This window comes from Sturnus vulgaris, chromosome 19 (assembly GCF_052056855.1).
Source record: "Sturnus vulgaris isolate bStuVul1 chromosome 19, bStuVul1.hap1, whole genome shotgun sequence".
Classification (NCBI taxonomy): Eukaryota; Metazoa; Chordata; class Aves; order Passeriformes; family Sturnidae; genus Sturnus; species Sturnus vulgaris.
The window spans coordinates 11842936-11861021 of NC_142261.1; the positions used below are offsets into that span (position 1 = coordinate 11842936).

At 55.9% G+C, this 18086-nt stretch overlaps 3 protein-coding genes across 4 annotated transcripts; 2 read left to right on the forward strand and 1 right to left on the reverse strand.

The window, feature by feature from the left end:
- The first annotated feature begins 9809 nt into the window (after positions 1–9809).
- Positions 9810–11168, forward strand: CHCHD10 (coiled-coil-helix-coiled-coil-helix domain containing 10). The gene is made up of 4 exons (XM_014894743.2): positions 9810–9894; positions 9981–10164; positions 10352–10496; positions 10913–11168. Exons 1-4 carry the CDS (start codon positions 9839–9841, stop codon positions 10930–10932), a joined length of 405 nt encoding a protein of 134 aa, XP_014750229.1. The 5' UTR covers positions 9810–9838; the 3' UTR covers positions 10933–11168.
- On the reverse strand, positions 11109–15100 carry C19H22orf15 (chromosome 19 C22orf15 homolog). Of its 2 annotated transcripts, XM_088175769.1 has the most exons (6): positions 14982–15100; positions 13874–13960; positions 13499–13624; positions 13137–13211; positions 12513–12704; positions 11109–12412 (listed from the first exon to the last, which is right to left on the reverse strand). In XM_088175769.1, the coding sequence occupies exons 1-5, from the start codon at positions 15004–15006 to the stop codon at positions 12550–12552; spliced, it is 468 nt and encodes a 155-aa protein (XP_088031895.1). In that variant the 5' UTR covers positions 15007–15100; the 3' UTR covers positions 11109–12412; positions 12513–12549. The 2 variants fall into 2 exon arrangements, with proteins under 2 accessions (XP_088031895.1, XP_088031894.1); XM_088175768.1 differs by having other exon boundaries at positions 11109–12704.
- A 1035-nt stretch (positions 15101–16135) lies between these two features.
- Positions 16136–17832, forward strand: VPREB3 (V-set pre-B cell surrogate light chain 3). The gene is made up of 2 exons (XM_014894481.2): positions 16136–16953; positions 17176–17832. Exons 1-2 carry the CDS (start codon positions 16905–16907, stop codon positions 17502–17504), a joined length of 378 nt encoding a protein of 125 aa, XP_014749967.2. The 5' UTR covers positions 16136–16904; the 3' UTR covers positions 17505–17832.
- The last annotated feature ends 254 nt before the right edge of the window (positions 17833–18086 follow it).

The window sequence follows — 18086 nt, forward strand, 5'->3', positions numbered from 1 at the left end:
GTGTCAGCATCCTCTCAGCAGACCAAGTTTAGCTGAAAATTGTTTCAAGAAATGTATTGCAAATAAGAAAACTTTGATCTCCAGCTGCCTGGGCTGGTGTGCAGGGAGTGGGTAAGGCTTCCTGACATCCCAGACTCTATTACTGCTTTATTTGTCTGTGATCAGTTGTTCATGTTTAGTTTTATGGGAACCATACTGACGGTGTAAATACTGGGCACGGTAAGCAGATGTGAGAAGAAAGAGCCTGGTCTTGGCTGCCTTTGGAAGGTGCTGCAGTGTTTAACTTGCAGGCTGTTAGCAAGATGTCCCTGCACTGGAGCACCATGCTCAGTGTAACCCCAAGGCCTTACTTGTAAGAGGGGACAGGGGAGTAGGGAAAAACACTTTGCACTGTGGAATTTACCCTTGTGCTGTTATTCTGGCTGTGCCCCAGGAATGCAGAGCAGACCCTCATTTCTTGCCTTTCTCTGAGCCAGACAGCTGGGTCCCAGTGAAAAAAAGCCTTCCTGCCTTTGTCTCTCTTTTCTTTAGTGTCTTTTCTTTTAATGCTGGTGTCTTTGGGAGCTCAGTGCTTCCCAGCCCATGGCAGTGGAGCCCTGGGGAAATGGGGAGAGGCATGGGAGCAGCCTGTAAGGCAGCAACTGGCAGCTTTGGCTCTTCTTAATGGAGACTTTTAAAGGGGGTGTTCTGGGAAACTTGGTCCATGCAGAGATAGAACTGTGTGTAAGAACTGCTGGCTCCTGCCATGGAACTTAGCACAAAAGAAAGTGCGTGGTGTGTTTGGGATCACAGACATTTCCCAGCCAAGCAAGAAGATGTTTAGCTGTAGGAAAATGGCCCATTGGGTGTCCTGGGGGCTCTCGTGCTCACCTTCTGCAGAGGGGGCCCTGTGTGAAGCCTGCAGAATTCCTTTTTGTTGTGTTCCTGAGCTGGGAGCTATCTCAGCACTGCCTGTCCTGCCTGTGCAGCCCTCACCCCTGCCTGTCTGCAGCCCAGTGGATGCACAGAGGCTGCTGCCAGGCCAGCACAGGGCTCCCACCCAGCCCCAGAGCACTGACAGAGAGTCTGACACCTCTCAGTCTGACCTCTCACTGTCTGCTTGCTTTCCTGCAGCTCCTGCCAGGCTGGAGCCAAACCTGGGCTTCTCAGGACGGCTGCAGGAGCTCAGTGGAAATTTTCATGGCTGAGAGGTGCCAATGGTCACTGATGGTGCTGATTTAGCATCTCCACATGGAGCTCTTCTTGTTCAGCATCTGTTCAGGGCTTTCCAGTTCTAGCAAGTGGCAGAGCTTTCCGAGTCCTTCTGACCACAAGCATTAGCTCTTCTCCCACTCCCCTAAGGCTTCCCAACAAGGAGGGCCTTGTGAACACCTGGGCAGGCAAAGCAGCATCGTAATGTGAGTCCCAACAGGAGCCACCAGCTGGGGATAACCCCTCTCTACAGCCCAGCAGGTGTCAGGGGAAAAGAGGCCGGGCAAGAGGAAGAAAACAGCAGGCTTGATTCTTTGTGAGCAGCAAAGAGGTGGAATTACTCTCTCAGCCCATGGGCCACTTGGGTGTGAAACTGCTGTAAGGCACTTGGGACTGAGAGGAGGTGGGGGAAGAGCTGTCTGATGAGAGCCAAGGGGAAAGGGGAGGGAAGTGAGAGAGAAACTGAATTTAAATGGATTAAGCCTGTCTGTCCAAAGTCCTTTGTTTCCTGCCACCTCCCTGGTGTGACTTTCACAGTTGTATTCTGTGTGCCTGGGGACCTGGCTTGAGGTCCCCTGCAAAGTCAGCACAGAGCTTTACAGCTCCTGGGCATTTCCCTGAGCAGCTGGAAGAGGGTCCAGGAGCCAAATCCCCAGGACAGAAAAACCCCTTTGATTTCTCTGATGTCTTTCCTCCTGTCTCTGTAGGAGATAACTTCATGGATTGATGTCTCCAGCATCACTGGAGCAGGCAAATCTCTGTTCTCACCTCTGGCTTTTGGGATTCCCCTTTTCTGTGGCCCTTGCACCTTGTTTTTCTCCACAGTGGGCGTTTGTGCAGGTGGTGGGTGCAAACAGGGCTGGGGGTCACGTGCAGTGACCTGCCCATGTAAACATGATTGATCAGCAGTACTTTGTGAATTACCCAGTTCTCCTCTGCTGGCAGCCCAAGACATGGGCACGGGGAGTGGGCAAGAAGAGGTTGTGGAGTGGAAACTTGGCCTTTTGGCCTGGACTCACAAGTGGAAAAGTAAAATAATATAGAAAATAAAGCAATACATAAAAATATATACTTGCCAGCAAAGTGTTTTGCTTCAAATCTCTTTTAGGTTTTTAAAAAATCTTTTAAATGAAAATGCTGGAACTGCAGGCTGTCCTGCGTCCAAACAGTGAACCTTGAAAACACCAAAGTTTTTCAGACTTCAGCTTAACTAGGTCAGTCTCACTATGAATTTCCAGAAAGTCTTGCTTGGTTCCCTACTACTTACTTTACATCTATTTTCTTTTGCCCTTAAAACTCCCCTTTCTTTTGCCCTTAAATCTGGGTTGAACCCAGCGGTGCAGAGTCAGATGAGTTTGGGATCTGCTGGATGCAGTGCCTGTGGTTATGAATCCAAGGGGCAGAGCCCCTGGGCAGGGCCAGGACCGCCTGCAGGGCTGCTGGGCAGGCACTGCTGTCCCCTCGGAACGAGGGACATGGGGCAGGACCGTGCTGCCCCTCACCTTGCGCTGCATTTCTCAGGGAAGGGGTCCCGGGGGGGCACTGAGACAGCACAGCCTGTCCCCCGTGCAGCTCACACTGCAGTGCCCGAGCAGCTGCGGGCTCCTGCAGCGTCCTCTTCCTCCCCCCTCTCCTGCTGCAGCCCCAGGGCAGCTGCAGCAGCACAGAGACCCAGCCCTGGGATCATCCAGCCCTGGACCTAGCCCTGGACCCAGCTCCAGGACCCAGCCCTGGACCCAGCCAAGAGACCCAGGCCCGAGATCATCCATCCCCGGTAGCCAGCCCTGGATCCAGCCCAGGGACCCAGCCCCGGGATCATCCATCCCCGGTACCCAGCCCCAGCCCCAGCCCCAGCCCTGCACCCAGCGCTGGGGTTCGGCCCCGGGGAGCGGCTCCGTGCCGCGGTCCCGGCAGGGCAGGGCCCGGCTGCAGCTCGGGGAGCTCCCGCAGTGTTTGTTGTCAAATCATCTCCTGCCCCCGTGCCAGGAGCCGAGCGCACACAAACACAGCCGGGCTCCGCTGGGAAGCGCTGCCTGCGAGACAAGGCAGGCGAGGAAAACACATCCATCTTCGTGTCTCTTGGCCTGACGTGCAGTTTCATCTGCTGGCATTTTCCTGGCGTGGGCTCAGGGCACACCACAATTCACCTGGGGAGCCAGACGCCGGGGAGCCAGCTCCCATTCCTGGCCAGGGCTGCTGGTCCGGACTGGTGCAGGGCGCGATGGTGGCGAGGAGCCGGCGACTGAGCCCTGGCACTGCCCGGGCACGGCTGCTGACCCCGTGTCACAGCCCCGGTGGCTGCGGTGTCCCCAAAGGTGTGCTCAGCTGAGCCGCGGGCCCACACTCCCTGCACCCAGCACAGCCCAGGGAAGAGCTCCCAGCCGGCGGCCTGGACGAGGCTGGGACACGGAGCAGGGCTCGGCTGCCCTGCGGCTGCTCGGTGTGTGATAAGGACGCTGCTAGTGCCGTCTTGCAGCGCTCCCAACCTGCCAATGGAACGTCCTGGTGAAACGCCCCCCACCCTTGGCTCCCTCTGATCCCCTCTGAAGCTGATCTGAGACTGGAATGTCTCCTGGGATGTGATTCCCTCTAGCCTGAGGGGATCTGCGTTAATAAAACCCAGCGTGAGCTGTGGAGGCGATGGGGGAGGAGGCAGGCAGGGCTGGTGAGATGAGGCTTTTATGAACAAGTCGCAGGGCTGCTGGAAATGTCCCGTCCTGTCCTCTCTCCCTCTCCCTGTCGCTGGAGTCGAGCTGTGGAATTCAGGGTGTGGGTCGAGGCTTTTCTTCACGCACGTTTCTGCTCAGAGCAGCCAAAACCCCCAGCAAACGCTGCTGAGCTCCCTTCCCTGGAGCAGGTCCCGCTCCCCCAGCTCCTGTGGGCACAGCCCCGCTGCTGCTGGCACCCTCCTGCCCCTCCACATCGTCCCTTGGGGTGTGTTCACCCCGTGGTGAGGTGTCTGTCCCTGGGGTGTGCAGGCCAGCTTGGCAAGCCAAGGCCAGCAACAGCAGGAAGGAGAGAGGGCTCCCCACATCCCGGCAGGATGGGGTTTCAGCAGAAATCATGAGAAATCAGAGTGCACAACCAGGCAGCCTATGCATCTGCTTTATTGACTTCCCATGTGAAAATGAGATACCTGTCTTCTTTTACAGGAAGGAAAAGATGGGATCTGATATTTGGTTTCTGTCTGAGAGATTTCTGCTGGAAGATGATGGCTGGGGAGCCTCAATAGGACAGGGAGAGCAATGTGGTGACTAAAACTCATGAAACATTTTGGAGAGCTGGACCCCAGATCACAGTGTGTGTGCACTGTTGTGTAGAGGCTGCAGCAGCTCCCAGGATCTCTCTGGGTGCCATATGAGCTGTCCTCACTTGGGAAAGGGCAGAGCTGGGGAGGCAGTCACTGCAGTGATCCAGCTCAGAGCAGTAGCTGCTCATGGGTGGGTGATAAGAGACCCTTAAGGCCTTGGGCACCCCTGCCTGGCACACAGACCCATCCTCCAGCCTGTAGCTGCCCTTGTGTTGTTTCACTACAGTGAAACTCCATCAGTGCCCCCGGAGCTGTGTGGGGAACCACCAGGGAAGCTCCTGGAGATGTTTGCTCTCTGTCTGTCTGTCTGTCTGTCTGTGTGTCTGCAGAGAGAGGGGAGAACCCGACCGGCCAGGGAGCAGGAGGGAATGGCCTCTGGGCAGACATTTGGGTGAGGAGGAAATGCTCAGCACTGAGCCTGCCAGCCTGGACACAGACAGTAAAGCATGGACAGGTGAAACAAGGAGCCTGTACAGGTGTGAGATCATCCAGGGCTCACCCAGCACTGTTATCTCCTGCAAGGGGTGTGAGCTCGCTGCTTCAGACTCCCTGAAACCTCCTGAGAGATCCCAGCCACAGGAGAGAGAGCAAAGGTCACATTGCTCAGCTCCCCCAGACATGCACAATAGACTTTGCTGTCTTGTCCTGTGTACAGCAGGTGAATTCACAGTAATTGTCCTGTTGATCTGAGGATACACCTGATATGTTTTGAAGAGGTAATTTCTTGACTTCTCTGACAAGAATTTCAGTTACAATTATGGCATCAGCCTTCAGCTGCGATGAGAACACAACTCCACTCCAAAGCCTCACTTCTGGATGTGTGAGTAGAAAGGAAATGAAACTTCCAAGATGCAGTTGTCACGAGGAGATTTGGAAAATTGTCTATTTGTTCTCTTTTCCCCACCAGGAGCTGAGCGCATCCACGTTTGGTACCTCCCTCCAGCAGAGTGGGCTCAAGTAAAGGCACAGGTAAAGGCAGGGGTGTTCCTGCACCCCCCAGGACCCACGGGCATGGCTGAGAGAAGCTTCTCCTGAGGGGGAAAACCTCTCAGTGGAGCTCAGGTGTGCCTGGAGCTCAGTCAGGAAACATTCCTGACTGGAATGGATTCGGGTCCAGAAGAGCCTTCAGACCAAAAGTGGGCTAGCATGAACGAGTTAAAATCCTCTCCTTTGCCTGGTGAAATTTATTGAAAACTACATTGTTCATCTGTTGAAACTTCACAGCTGTTGAGATCGCCCTCGGGGCAAACCACATCCAAGAAATGGCATGTAGATCCTGGAGCACGGGACTTGAAATCTGGAGCGGCGCTGCCTCCCTTCCCTCGTAGTCACTCCGGCCGTCTGCAGCTCCTCCACTCAGACACCGGGGCTTTTTCTTCCTCCCCTTGCTCATCTCCCACTCCTGCAGCACAGCCACTTTGTTTCAGGCATTGTGTTTTGGCTAAAGGGTGCAGACAGGGAGATGTCTGTGTGGGGAGGGAGACAGGGCTGTGTGCCACCGTGGAACATCACCTGCCTGTGACACTGCTGTTCTGTTATCCCTTGGGGAGCAGTGGTGAGACAAGCCTGTGGGAAATGTGTCTTTTCCTCATGAAAAAGCTGTGAATTCTGTTTAGTGGCAGCAACTTTTTTTTTTTTTTTTTTTTTTTTTTTTTTTTTTTTTAATTATTGTTTGTTGGCTGCAATTCTACTTACTAAAAGCTGTACAGGATAAAAAGGTAGCTCTTGCTACAGACCTGAGTGCTCTGTGTGAACTTGGGGACTGAAATCAGCCACTTGGCACAAGCAAATTAGGAATAGCTAGAGCTCAAAGAACAAAATAAAAGGAGGACATGAGAAACTCACTGACTGCACTCAGTCACAAATGATTCATGGAGCAATTTTGAGTAGCAAACACACTGGTAAGAACTGGAGGGTTTGCTTCTGTCTTTTTGGGGGATTGTCCACAAACAAAAATATTGGCGAATTCATCAGACGCTTTCTTCTGCTTTGAATAGTTTGCCCAGATCCCCGAGCAATCACGCCGTGCAATTTGCTGCTAAGCTAAATCACTCCGGTTGGGGTACTCGCACTGCAGTGCCCAGATCTGCCCCTGCACGCACTAATTACGGCTCTCCAAGCGCCAACCTGCAGCTCGGGAGGCTCCGGCAGCACCCCCGGCTGGGGATGATCCCGCTGGGGGCACGGACCGGGCTGTGGCTGCTGCAGGAACGGGACATTCGGGGGTGTCCCTGTGCCCTGAGCGAAGCCAGCAGTGCAGCCCGGGCGAGGCAGCCCCGCTGTGCCCGCTGCAGGGGCAGACAGGCAGGAGACACAGCGCCCGGTGCTGCATTCCTTACCTGTGAAACAACCCCTGCAGAGCCAAACGCTTGGGGAATTCCTAGAGCTCTTTGTAGCCACGTTTCAGCTGTGACAGCGTGAGGATTTAAGGGAGGCAGACTCTGGAGGGGGAGGTTGTTAGTTCATTTTAGAGCAATGGAGAGAAAGCAGTTGAAAAAACACAGACCTGCCTTTTACAAACCTTGCCTTACCTGCTCCTGGCTGCCAACAGGAGGATGAACTGGCCAGCCAGGACACCAAGTTATTGAGAAATTACTGATTATGAGTAAGCACTTCCAAAAGAATTCAAGAATTAGTTCCTGTCTTTCAGATTTATATGTCCCTAAAACCAGAGTCAACCTTCAAGTGTAGGCAAGCCCTAACACTTGAACTGTGTAAGGAGAGATCTGGAGCAGGGGAAAAGAGAGAGGCAAAATGAAGCTCTTTCATTGAATCAAAGATCAAATATAGGGTGAAAAATAGCGGAATTAGGAAGTTTGGCCAGTCAAACAGTGGAAATTGTTGCAAGGATATTTAGATGTAAATGAGGTCCCGCTGCAGAAGCGGCCGGTGGGAGGATGGCTCCTGGGCAGGGCTCTGCAGGGAGAGCTGACACCGTAATTCCGTGATTCCACCTGCGGTGCGAGGCCTCTCCAGATGGGAGCAGAGGGCTCGGGGTGGGCGGTGTGTGCGCGGGTGGAGTTGTGTATACACTCAGCCTCGCAGACAGCCACAATTAATTATCTCATTAGTAAAACCAGGGTAGCTGCGCTCCTCAGCACATACCCGGCCTCCCACTGCACAGAAAAACTTTGTGTCTAATTAACCAAATCAAAGGGTCCCCCAGACGCAGCCCAGAGGGACGCGCTCAGCTTGAAGCCCGGGCTCCTTCAGCAAGTCGTTCTGCTCGTAGTGGAACTAATGAATCCTGATTTCTTCCTGCTGGAGCTCTGGCATTCCCTGTGCCCCCTGCCAGTCCGTCCTCTCCTCTCTCCAGCACAAGCCGAGCCCCTTCCTATGGCCAGGAGCGACCAAGCAGGGAAAGGAGCGGGCGGCGTGGCAGCCCCAGCCCCACGCCCTGGTGGCTCTTGCTGAGAGCAGAGAGCCCAGCTGAGCTGGCAGAGATCCCTGAGGTCACCCTCGTCCCCCTCCTGCCCTTTTTCTCTCCTGTCTTGAGATCTGTTTGCTCTCATGGCTCCTCGTGGGGCCACACTTTTCCCCTTCAAGGAAGGGAACCACACACCTGGGAAAGGGAAAAAGTGCAGGTGCTGCTGAGGCCGGGGCTTTCCAGTCACATTCCTCCGCTTTTCCAGCTGCTCAGCCGCCTCTCTGGCAGTGCGAAAAGACAGGCAGGGAAACCCTGGATGTGAAATGCTGCTGTTCCAGCTGAAAGCAGCACTGCACAGCTCCCGGGGAGCTCCCCGGCACTGCTGGAGGAAGGATTTGGGGGTGTTGCCCCTCACAGCGGTGGTTTTTTAAGGAACAATCCTTTTCTTTCCTCGGGAGGGCAGGAGCTGCAGCTCCCCCTGCCCGCCCGGCTCCTGCGCCGAGGGGCGGATTGCTTTACACACTCTTCCCCTCGTGCTGGAAATTTGACCCTACAAAAACACTTCCAGAGCAGCTAATTGCCAGCCCTGCAGTGACTTAGCTCTCTAATTCCTGCCAGTCAATGAACCAGCCCAAAGAGCTGCTTTTCATAACTTGCTGAATGTACAAACGCAGCCCTACAGACATGACATAGCTGAGATTTTTTTTTTTCCTGGACATCTTCTGGATCCTTCTCAATTTTGGAAATTTCTTTCTCTCTGTTAGACATAAGGAACATCCAGAGATGGAGGTGGTAACAAGGTCCATTCCAGGGAGACAATGAGGAGACATAGACCCACAGAGGTCCTGGAGACTAATGGGGTGCCAGGGGAGATGATTGTCAGGAAATTGGTTTGGAGGTAAAACTGGCGTCGTCCAGCCTGTCTCTTCATGATTTGAGGGCTCATCATCATCTTTTCACGGATTCCTACCGCCCAACAATGTCCACGCCTTGCCAAGTGTTCCTTGATCTCCTGGTTTGTATCCAGAGGGCTGCTGCAAAAACTGTTGCGCTGGTCAATGGCTTAGACCACATCATTCCTCCCTTCCCTCCTTTCCCTGGCAGCCTCCTTTCCCTGCCCCAATTACTGAGTGCTCATCTTCCCTCATTATCCACCTTCCTCCACCCCGTCTCTCATGCAACAGAGGCCGAATGGGTTCATTGCCCATTCCAACAAGCCCCTTCACGCTCTCCAGGCCTGCCCCACACCTGGCAGGAGCACGCTCCGAGCATTGCAGAGCAGCTGCACCGTCCTCCCTGGTGCTGGGCTTTGTCCCCATCCCAACATCTCCCTGCATCCTGCTCCCTGGTCATCCCCACCACCTCCCGGCTCTGTCCCCATCCGCAGCGCCTGTCCCGGGAGCTCCCGGAGCGGACCAAGGAGCCCGGGGAGATCCTTCTGTTCTCGCAGGTAGCAAGGGGCAGCACCAGAGGAAACGGCCCCAAGCTGTGCCAGGGAATGTTTACATTGGACATTAAGGACAAATTTCTTCACTGAAAGGTTTTCCAGCCTCGGGACGAGCTACCCAGGGCAGCGCTGGGGTCACGGTCCGGGGGTGCTCAGAAACCGTGTGGAGAGGCAGCTGGGGACACAGGTCACTGGTGGCCTTGGCACTGCGGGGTGAGCGCCTGGGCTCGGTGTTTGTTCCGGAGTCTCGGTGTTTGTTCCGGTGTCTCGGTGATCGATGCTCTGATCCATGCCGTGATCGATCCCCGCTCCCGGGGCCGCGCGGGCCTCGCGCGCCCTCTGCCGGGGCTGAGCGGGCGGTGCAAAGACAACCCCGCGCTTTCTGCGCATGCGCCCCGAGAGAGCCGCTCCTCCCTCAGCGGGGCGGGGCCCGGCTCCGGCCGCCCGTGTGCGCGTGCGCACTGCATCACGTGGGGCGCGGGCCGGCTTAAGGCGGGGCGCGGGGCGGGGCGGGCAGACAGCGATGGCGCGCGGCAGCAGGAGCGTGTCCCGGCCCGCCGCGGCACCGGCGCCCGCCAGGTACTGGGGCTGGGAACGGCATGGCGGGCACACCGGGCACGCCGCCCTCCCTGTGCCGCCCCCTCATGACTCCCTTCTCTCCGCAGCCCGGCCCCGGCGGCCCCGGCACCCGCGGCGCAGCCGGCGCAGCCCGGGCTGATGGCGCAGATGGCGAGCACGGCGGCCGGCGTGGCCGTGGGTTCCGCCGTGGGACATGTCGTGGGCAGTGCCATCACCGGCGCCTTCAGCGGCGGCTCCTCCGAGCCGGCCAAGGCGGCGGCGCCCGCCCAGGTGCGAGCGGAGCTGGGCTGTGCCCTTGGGGCGCCCTTGGGCGGGGGTGCGGGGCTGCGGGGCTGGGGCTGTGTGGGGAGGGAGGAAGGGACGGACAGACGGACGGATGGGCAGCTCAAGGGGCCGGGAGCGCGCTGAAGGAGGCGCCGCTGCCCCCGCGCCGTCCTGACCGGGCCCGTGGCCGCAGGAGCCCCGGCCCGTGATGCAGCAGTCGCCGTACGGACCCTGCCACTATGAGATGAAGCAGTTCTTGGAATGCGCCACCAACCAGAGAGACCTGACCCTGTGTGAGGGCTTCAACGAGGCTCTGAAGCAGTGCAAGTACAGCAATGGTGAGTGTGCCCTGACCCTGCGGGACCGAACTGCTGCCAGCACAGCACCTCGCAGGGTTTGAAAGTTGCAGGAGCGATCTTTTGAGGGTATAGTGTTCTTTAGGACTTTAAGTAGGAAGCAGTTGTGTCTTTCCCGTGTCCTGAAGAGTAGAAGGCAGCTGGAAAGGGAAGGAGAAATTATTCTGACTGTGTCCCTGTGAGGGTTGGGAGGCTGTAGGTACCTTCTTAGGGGGTCCATTCTTGTTGCCATGGGAAGCCTACTGCTCTCCCTGGTTCATTCTTTAATTCCTGCTGTATTTGATACAAGTTGTTGTTAGTAGTTAGGTCATGATCTGGTAACCTTGGGGGAGAGAGCTTTATAAACTGTAGCTGCTGGAACATGTACCTAATGCTGAACTTCTGTTTCTTCCCTGTAGGTGTTACTTCTCTCCTGTGAAGAATTTTCCCCCTCGTAGGGAAGAGGATCGTGGTGTAGAGCCCTGCTATCCACAGGGAGTGGAAGGACAGATAGGGAGTGAGCTGGAAGGAGCAGACTGACCAGACAGGAGTATTCTAGTGGTAATTCACCTGTGAACTAGTAGGGAAAGAAAGGAATTATTGGACCCAAGGGTCTTCAGTATGCAGATAGTGCTGTATTTATTACAGAGAAATAAAAGAATTTATTTGGACCTATCACTTGTGCATGTTATTTATTTAACTCTCAAGCTAAAATTAAGCTACCAAAACGTTAACACTATCAGACAAAGGACAAGGCACAAGTGTGTATTTCCTGCAAGCAGGGGGTGCAGCCTAGCAAGGACTGTGCCTGCATGACTTGGCAGAAGGAGATCCAGACACTGGCTGCCCTCCAGGCAGAGGAGAGGCTGCACAGAGGTAAGCCAACACGTGTCTCACAGTATTTTCAGTAACAAATTACTCTTCTATAGATATCCTTTTCCTGAATACCTGTCCTGACCTCAGAGCTAAGGGATTGTGATCTGTCTGGCTGTGGGACTTTACAGTTTTAGCAGATTATGCAATGTTCTCGAGGTCACTGGCATCAGGTGAAGTTTTGGAGCTGCTTTCCTCTTCCATTCACCTTGGCAGCACAGCCTCGTGATTGCTGCCCATGGACTGGCCTCCAGCAGGACAAGGGCACCTTGTTCCTCGTGTTGGCATAAGAGGGAATTCTGAGGTTTCAGCTGGAGTTTTAGTGGCAGAGCTGTGAAACCGGGACACTTTCAGGTGCTTAACTGATGCATTTTTCATGGCAGAATGAGTCTTTTCACCTTTTATCTCTGATTGTTAAAGGACAAGTTCTCAGCCCCTTGCTAGGATCTGTGAGGAAATCCAAGTCTAGATGGTAAGTGCTGGCAGCAGATGCTGTTAGCAGATAGTGGAGGCTGGTGTTCAAAGTTCTGCCCCTTCTAAATGTCACAGTCTTAAATTCTTGGTAGAGATGTCCTGAGCTGTGCCTGGCTTTATCGGGGTGTTTTGTGCTCTCCTGAGAGACAGCCAAGGGAAAAAGTAAATGCCAGAGATTAAAAGCCCAAGTGCTCCATGTGCTGAGCTGTCCTGTGAGCAGGGAGGAATCACTCCAAAGTTGTTTAACTCCCTTTAAGAAATGAGTATATTAGTCTGTTGGTGCGTTGTTCTGGGTGGAAAAGCTGTTGAGGAGAACCAGCAGCAGCAGCACCTGCAGCAGGTGTGTTCTACCTTTGAGCCATCTTGGCAAAGTGCTGCTTCTGCAGCTGTGGGGACTGGCTGTGTCTAGAGCAGCTTTTCCTGGTGATTACAGTGGGCAGTCCCTGCAGGGCCACGCCAGGGTGGTGCAGTGGGAAGCAGCCCCATCCAGTGGTACAGTGCAGGTGGGTGGAAAGGAGGTGCAGCTTCTTGTCCTTGGGAAGTGCAGGCCATGCCATGGGAACGTGAGAGTCCTTGAAGCAGGAGAATGCTTGGTGTGCCTGGTTTGTCATGGTGCAGCTCTGGGAAGGGGATCCCAGGAAGAGGGGACTCTTCTGTGTTGGGAATAAGTACCTGGGCAGGTGTTTGGCCCTGGTTGGAGGTGTGTTCCTCATTTCAGGGTGTTCTTGAACTCCAAGCTCCTCTTTCTCTGTAAGGTGGTCTGGTTCCTGGCTTGGGTGCTGTTGTGAGGTTGAGCCATCTCCAAGGAGTCCTTCTTCTTCTGGTCTGTCCTCTCGGTCTTTCCTGAAAGCTGCTGCAGCTGATCTGTGGAGTGACCAAGCCCTTACAGAGTTGTGCTTTCCTGCTGTGTTGGTCACTTGCCCATTATGTGTTGACCAAGGCACTGCCAATTTGTGAGACTACAGCCTCGGAGAGACACTTGAGGGTTTCCCAGTTTTTCCTGATGTCCTTCCCTCCCTGTTTGTTCCAAGGAGATGGAACAAACCTTGTTCTCTTTGCCAAGGGGACAAGCTGGGTAGGGCTCTGCCTGGTGTGAGGTGTCACCCTTAACTGAGAGGGTCCTGCACAGCAGCCCTGCTTGTCCCTTCCCTTGGTACCCGAATGCACTTGCTGCCCACAGCCATAAGAGCCCTGAAGGCGCACAGGGGGATCAGAGGAGAGTCCTGAGGTGGGAACAGGAGTCATGCCTGCACCCCTGACTCCTCTGTGGAGGTGAGGTGGGTGCCTGGCTCTTACCTGGTAGGTCAGGGTAGTGTTTCTCCAGGTCCTCTAGCAAGGATTCATAGAGGGTGGCTTCAGAGTTTTCTTCTCCTGCCAGCAGAATAGGAGAAATGGATTAGTCTCTCTCCTGGCTATGAACTGAAGGCTTGTAACTGCAGCAGGTGGTTCTGCCCAGGAAAAGTTCCTTCTCCCCTGGAGCAGCCCTTGGACAAGCAAAAAGGCAGCTCCAGCTCTTCATCCGAGCTGGCTTCTGCCTCCTTGGAGCTTTCTGTGCTGTATCCAAGTGACTGCTGAACAGTGCCCTCTCCAAACCTCCCCCCAGAGCAGACCCCTCCTGGCCCAGAGGCTGAGCTGTGCTGTCTGGACAAGGAGCTTACGGACAACTCTGATGAGGATGTAGTGCTGCCTTCCCTGCAGGTATTTACTGGCATAATCAGATGCAGGATCTTCCACTTTGCTCAGGTTCATCAGGGTGCCCTTTTCATCCACAAGATCGATGCAGTCTGGAGGGAGAGATGTGGTGAAGGAAGCCCAGGGTTGCCCCTGTGTGGCCAACATGAGCCTGTGATGTTTAGAGGTATTTTTCCTTGGCAAGTTACACTTTGAACAGAATCTGTTGAGATCTGGGAAGTGGGAGGTTTGCCATCCCTTTCCCTGTGTTTTGGGTGTTCTGTGACTCCCATGTGGCCCATTTGTTACCCTCTATGGGTGAGTGGCAGTCCCTTGGTGACCACAGCCCAGCGCACTCGTACCTTCAGGCCTGCACTGACACTTCAGCTTCAGGTGACCTGTGAGGGTCTGGACACAGCAGAGCAGGTTCACCGTCACCTGGCAGTTGGCTGCAGACAGGGAATGAGACCTGAGATAGGAGCAGGGTCACCCCAAACTGAGGGACCACATGGGCATGGCAGGGGGCACAGCAGGTGGCTGAGAGATGCCCACTGTGGGCAGCAAAGGCAGGATCCCCACGGGGCATCAGAAGGGCTTTGAGCGGCTGCATTGCAGCCATGGCTGCTGGGGAGTGCTGAGAGTGGCCCAGGTCAAGGGGAGAGGATGAGCACTTTGATTTGGGGAAAATGGTTCTGATTGATGAAGTGTCTGTCCTCCAACTTTGTTTCATCAGGCTTGAGTAGGAAAAAGCAGTGAGCCCTGGTCCTTTGCCAGTCCCCTTCTACAAGCTGGTCCCAGTCACAAGGGGAAAGAACAGGAGATGGTGGCTGAGTCACCCGAGGATATTTTGACCATGAACTCTGACCGAGTTTGTGACAATTGAGAAATCCCCCAGGGCTGACACACGTCAGTAGTCAGAGCTGGAGATCCAATTCAAATAGCAGAGGGAGCAAAGGCTTAGGACTGTGTGTGTCTGATGGCTTCAGCCACGAGTGTCTGGGGTCAGGCCAAGGCTTTCAGCCAGCTGGGTGAGGTCAGGATAGGGGCTGCTCAGTCCTTCCCACACATACTGCTCTCTGAAACTGAGAGCCAGGATTTGAGTCCGGGAGCTCTTTCCACACAGCCCAGAATAGAGGAGCTCTGCTAGCAGCTGGCACTTGTGCCCCATGGTGCTTCTGATTGTGTCTAGATAAGTAGGGCCCCCTCCAGTGATTTCCCAGAACTGCCAGGCTGGGAACTCATCCTCACCTCCCTGTGATTAACTCAGCTCTGCTGGAATGGCTTTCCTTCATAATTTGGAGTGCTGGGGTAATAGATCTCCCTTTTTTAAAGCAGGTGAGGTGCAGGATGCTGCTGTGCCCTGGCAGAGCTCTCCTGCCTGTTCCCTAAGCACTGGGCATTGCTCCCTGCCCCTTGTGGGGGTGGCCCAGGTGCCCGGCTGGCCGCAGGGCTGAGGCTTTCCCCACCTACCTCCGAATCTCACTATGGCGAACATGGTGCTGCTGTGCCCCGGGCAGGGCTGTGGGGCCGGGTCCCTTCCTGCTGGGAGCTGCTGGAGAGCCCAGGACACTCGGGCTCGTCTCGCACTGACGCTGTTGTGGTTTCAGTAGCCAGATCGCCCAGCAACAGTGAATGGCCCCTGCAGATTCTCGAGCCTCCTGCGGGGGGAGACAGGGGAGGGTGAGCAAGGGCTGAGCTAAACAAGAGTCTGTTGGGAAGGCTGCCTGCTCCATGTGGCCCCAGATGCTCTGAATTTCAGACTTTTTGTAGTCTCGTGGTGTTTCCTGTTCCCCTCCATTTGTCCTGCAGCTCATGTGGGCTGTGGTGGTGCCACATCTGCTCTTAACTGAGCCCAGCACTGCTGCAAGGACGGCCTAGTCTCCTCTGTGACACGACTGGATGCCACTGGAAAAATCTCCCTGAGGACCCTGCCTGTGCTGCTCCTGCTCTGGGGGTTTGCAGCTCCATGGTGTACATGGTCCTGTGCCAGCTGTATCTTCTACTTGGTGCCCAAATGGTGCTGTGCAAGTGTTCCTGCAGTCAAGGCCCTGTAGCATCATCCCCGTTTCCTGTGGAAAACATGGATGAAGTAATGTCCCTGGGCTGGCTACTCAGCAGATGGGGAGGGCTGGAATGGTGGGAACCAGTAACAACACTGATGTGCTGCATTATCTAGTGCACACTGCTCTGAGGACAAATTCCCTTTCTCTGGAATGCCCCTCTTTGCATGAGAAGTTGATTTCCCTCTGTCTTGCCAGGTTTCATTTCACAGTCAGTCTAATCCATGGACCTGACCTGGTCAGAGCTTGGGCCAAGGTGTGTGTGTGTGTGACACTCCTCCCCTGGGATATGTGCAGCCAGACTTGTGACATGCTGCCACCACTTTGCAGAATTTGGGGAGTGCTGGTGGGCAACAGCTGGAGCTGTACCTGCAGTGTGCTTGTACCTGCAAGAGCTCAGGGGCCTGGCTGCATGAAACACAAACTGCTGCTATCTGCAGGGACAAACTTGCAAACGTCTTCGGTTTGGAGCGTCTGTGGGTGCTGCAGAGGGCAGAGAGTGGCTGTCCCTGGATGGTGATGAGGTGGCACTGGCAGGGCTGAGCCTGGAGAAGAGCCTGCTGAGGCCAGCCTGGCTGGTGGCCGTGTGACGCAGTGTCCCTGGGCCCCGTGACAGGTGTCACAGGCAGGAGTGGCGTCACGCCCGCTGAGCTGGTGGCCGTAACGGCTGCTGTCCTTCCGCACGAGGCACCAGCTGTGCTGCAGCCACCTCTGCCCCGCTCCCTGGGGACACAGCTCCTGCCTGGTGGCCTCAGCAGCCACCCACCACGGCTGCTGCTCCTGAGGTGCTCCTCGTGAAGAGGCAGCAACATTAGCAGCTCCCAGTCCCTGCTGAGACCCTGCCAAGTCATTCCTGTCACAGTGATGGAGCTGCAACTTTCCTGATGTTGCTTCTGTGATAGGACAGCTGCCTCCCATCTTCTGTTCTTCCTCGTGGCCCCCAGCGTTGGCAGGGTGTGGCTCATGCTCCTGGCCTCCTGTGTGCCTGGCAGCAGAGGGCCTAAATGTAAGACCCCAGGGAAACCTCTCTGCTCCTCCCATCAGCAGAGAGAGCTGGTCAGCGATGCCACCCCCGTGCCCAGGGCATGGGGTGGTGTGGGGTGGGCTGTGGGTGCATTGGTGCAGCTGCAGGAAAGGGGCTGGGGTGAAGGTGGGTGGCTCTCAGCCTGTCTCTGAAGCCCAGCTGCAGCAGAGCGAGTAGCCCTGGGGAGCTGAGTCCCTGAGCCCCCTGTGTCATTTACATACACCCTGCCAGTGCTGAGGCACAGCACCCAGGGTTTGTGCAGCACCCCAGAGCCTCTCTGAAACAGCCTCACTCCCTCTGCCTCCTGCCATGGCCCTGGGCTTCATGGTCCTGCTGCTGGTGGGGATGCTGGGCACAGGTAAGGGTGCTGCTCTGCCTGGGGGCACTGCAGGGTGGTGGGCAGGCCTGGGCTGTCCAGGAGGGGTTGGTTTGAGTTGGTGTATTTCTCTGAGCTGTGTGATGCGATGAGCAGCAGGGCGGTTGGGTAATGGTGTTACTTCAAGGGAGCTGAGGGACATTTTGGGGCTAAGGGTGATGGGGGACATGGCTCCATCACTAACGGCACCTTTGGTGTGTGCAGCTTGCAGGGCTCAGCCCGTGCTGACCCAGCCTGAGTTTGTGTTCGTGCTGCCCGGGCAGAGTGCTCAGCTGTCCTGCACCCTGAGCCCCCAGTACAACATCAGCCAGTTCGGCATCTCCTGGTACCAGCAGCGCCCAGGGCACTCCCTCAGGTATCTGCTCTACTACAACTCTGAGCGAGACAAGCACAAGCCTGCCAAGACTCCTGACCGCTTCTCGGCCACCAAAGACCTGGCCAGCAATGCCTGCATCCTCACCATCGCATCTGCCCGCCAGGATGACAACGGCACTTACTACTGCTCCCTGGCAACTGCCTTCAAATGGCTCTAAAATGGGAGACTGAAGCTTTCTGCGCTTTCTTTGGCCACCCTGATGTGCTCTCAGCAGCCCTGGGAGGGATGGGAAAAATCCATCTTTGCATGCTTGAGCAGTGCTGCCTCGTGCTGGGAAGTGCAGCAACCTCCTCTTTGTCCCCAGGCGTCCTCCATGGGGCATTAGACAGCCCGGCAGGGCCGCAGAGCGCCCAGGGCCTCTTGCTGCAGCCGGAGGATGGAGGGCCTGGCTACTCTGGGCCCTTCCAGCACCTGGCACGAGGCGGCCTCCACTTGGCTGCGGCTTCCGCAGAGTTTGGCTCACCCAGTAATAAAGGCTAACTTTCACCCCGCGGCTCGTGTCGTGTGTACCTGGGCCAGGAGGGCGGGCAGGGGCGGCTGTGGCCCAGGGGGGGCTGTGGCCCTGGCCAGGGCGCAGCCCTCACCCAACCCACAGCACCGCCCTGTGCCCCCGCACAGCTCCCGAGGGGCCATGGACAGGCGCTCCCCGCGGGCAGACTTTGCGGGGACTTTGCGGGGAAGCTCTCACACAGAAGGATGAGGGATTTTCCCACAAAATCACCTCAGGATGCTGGAAAAC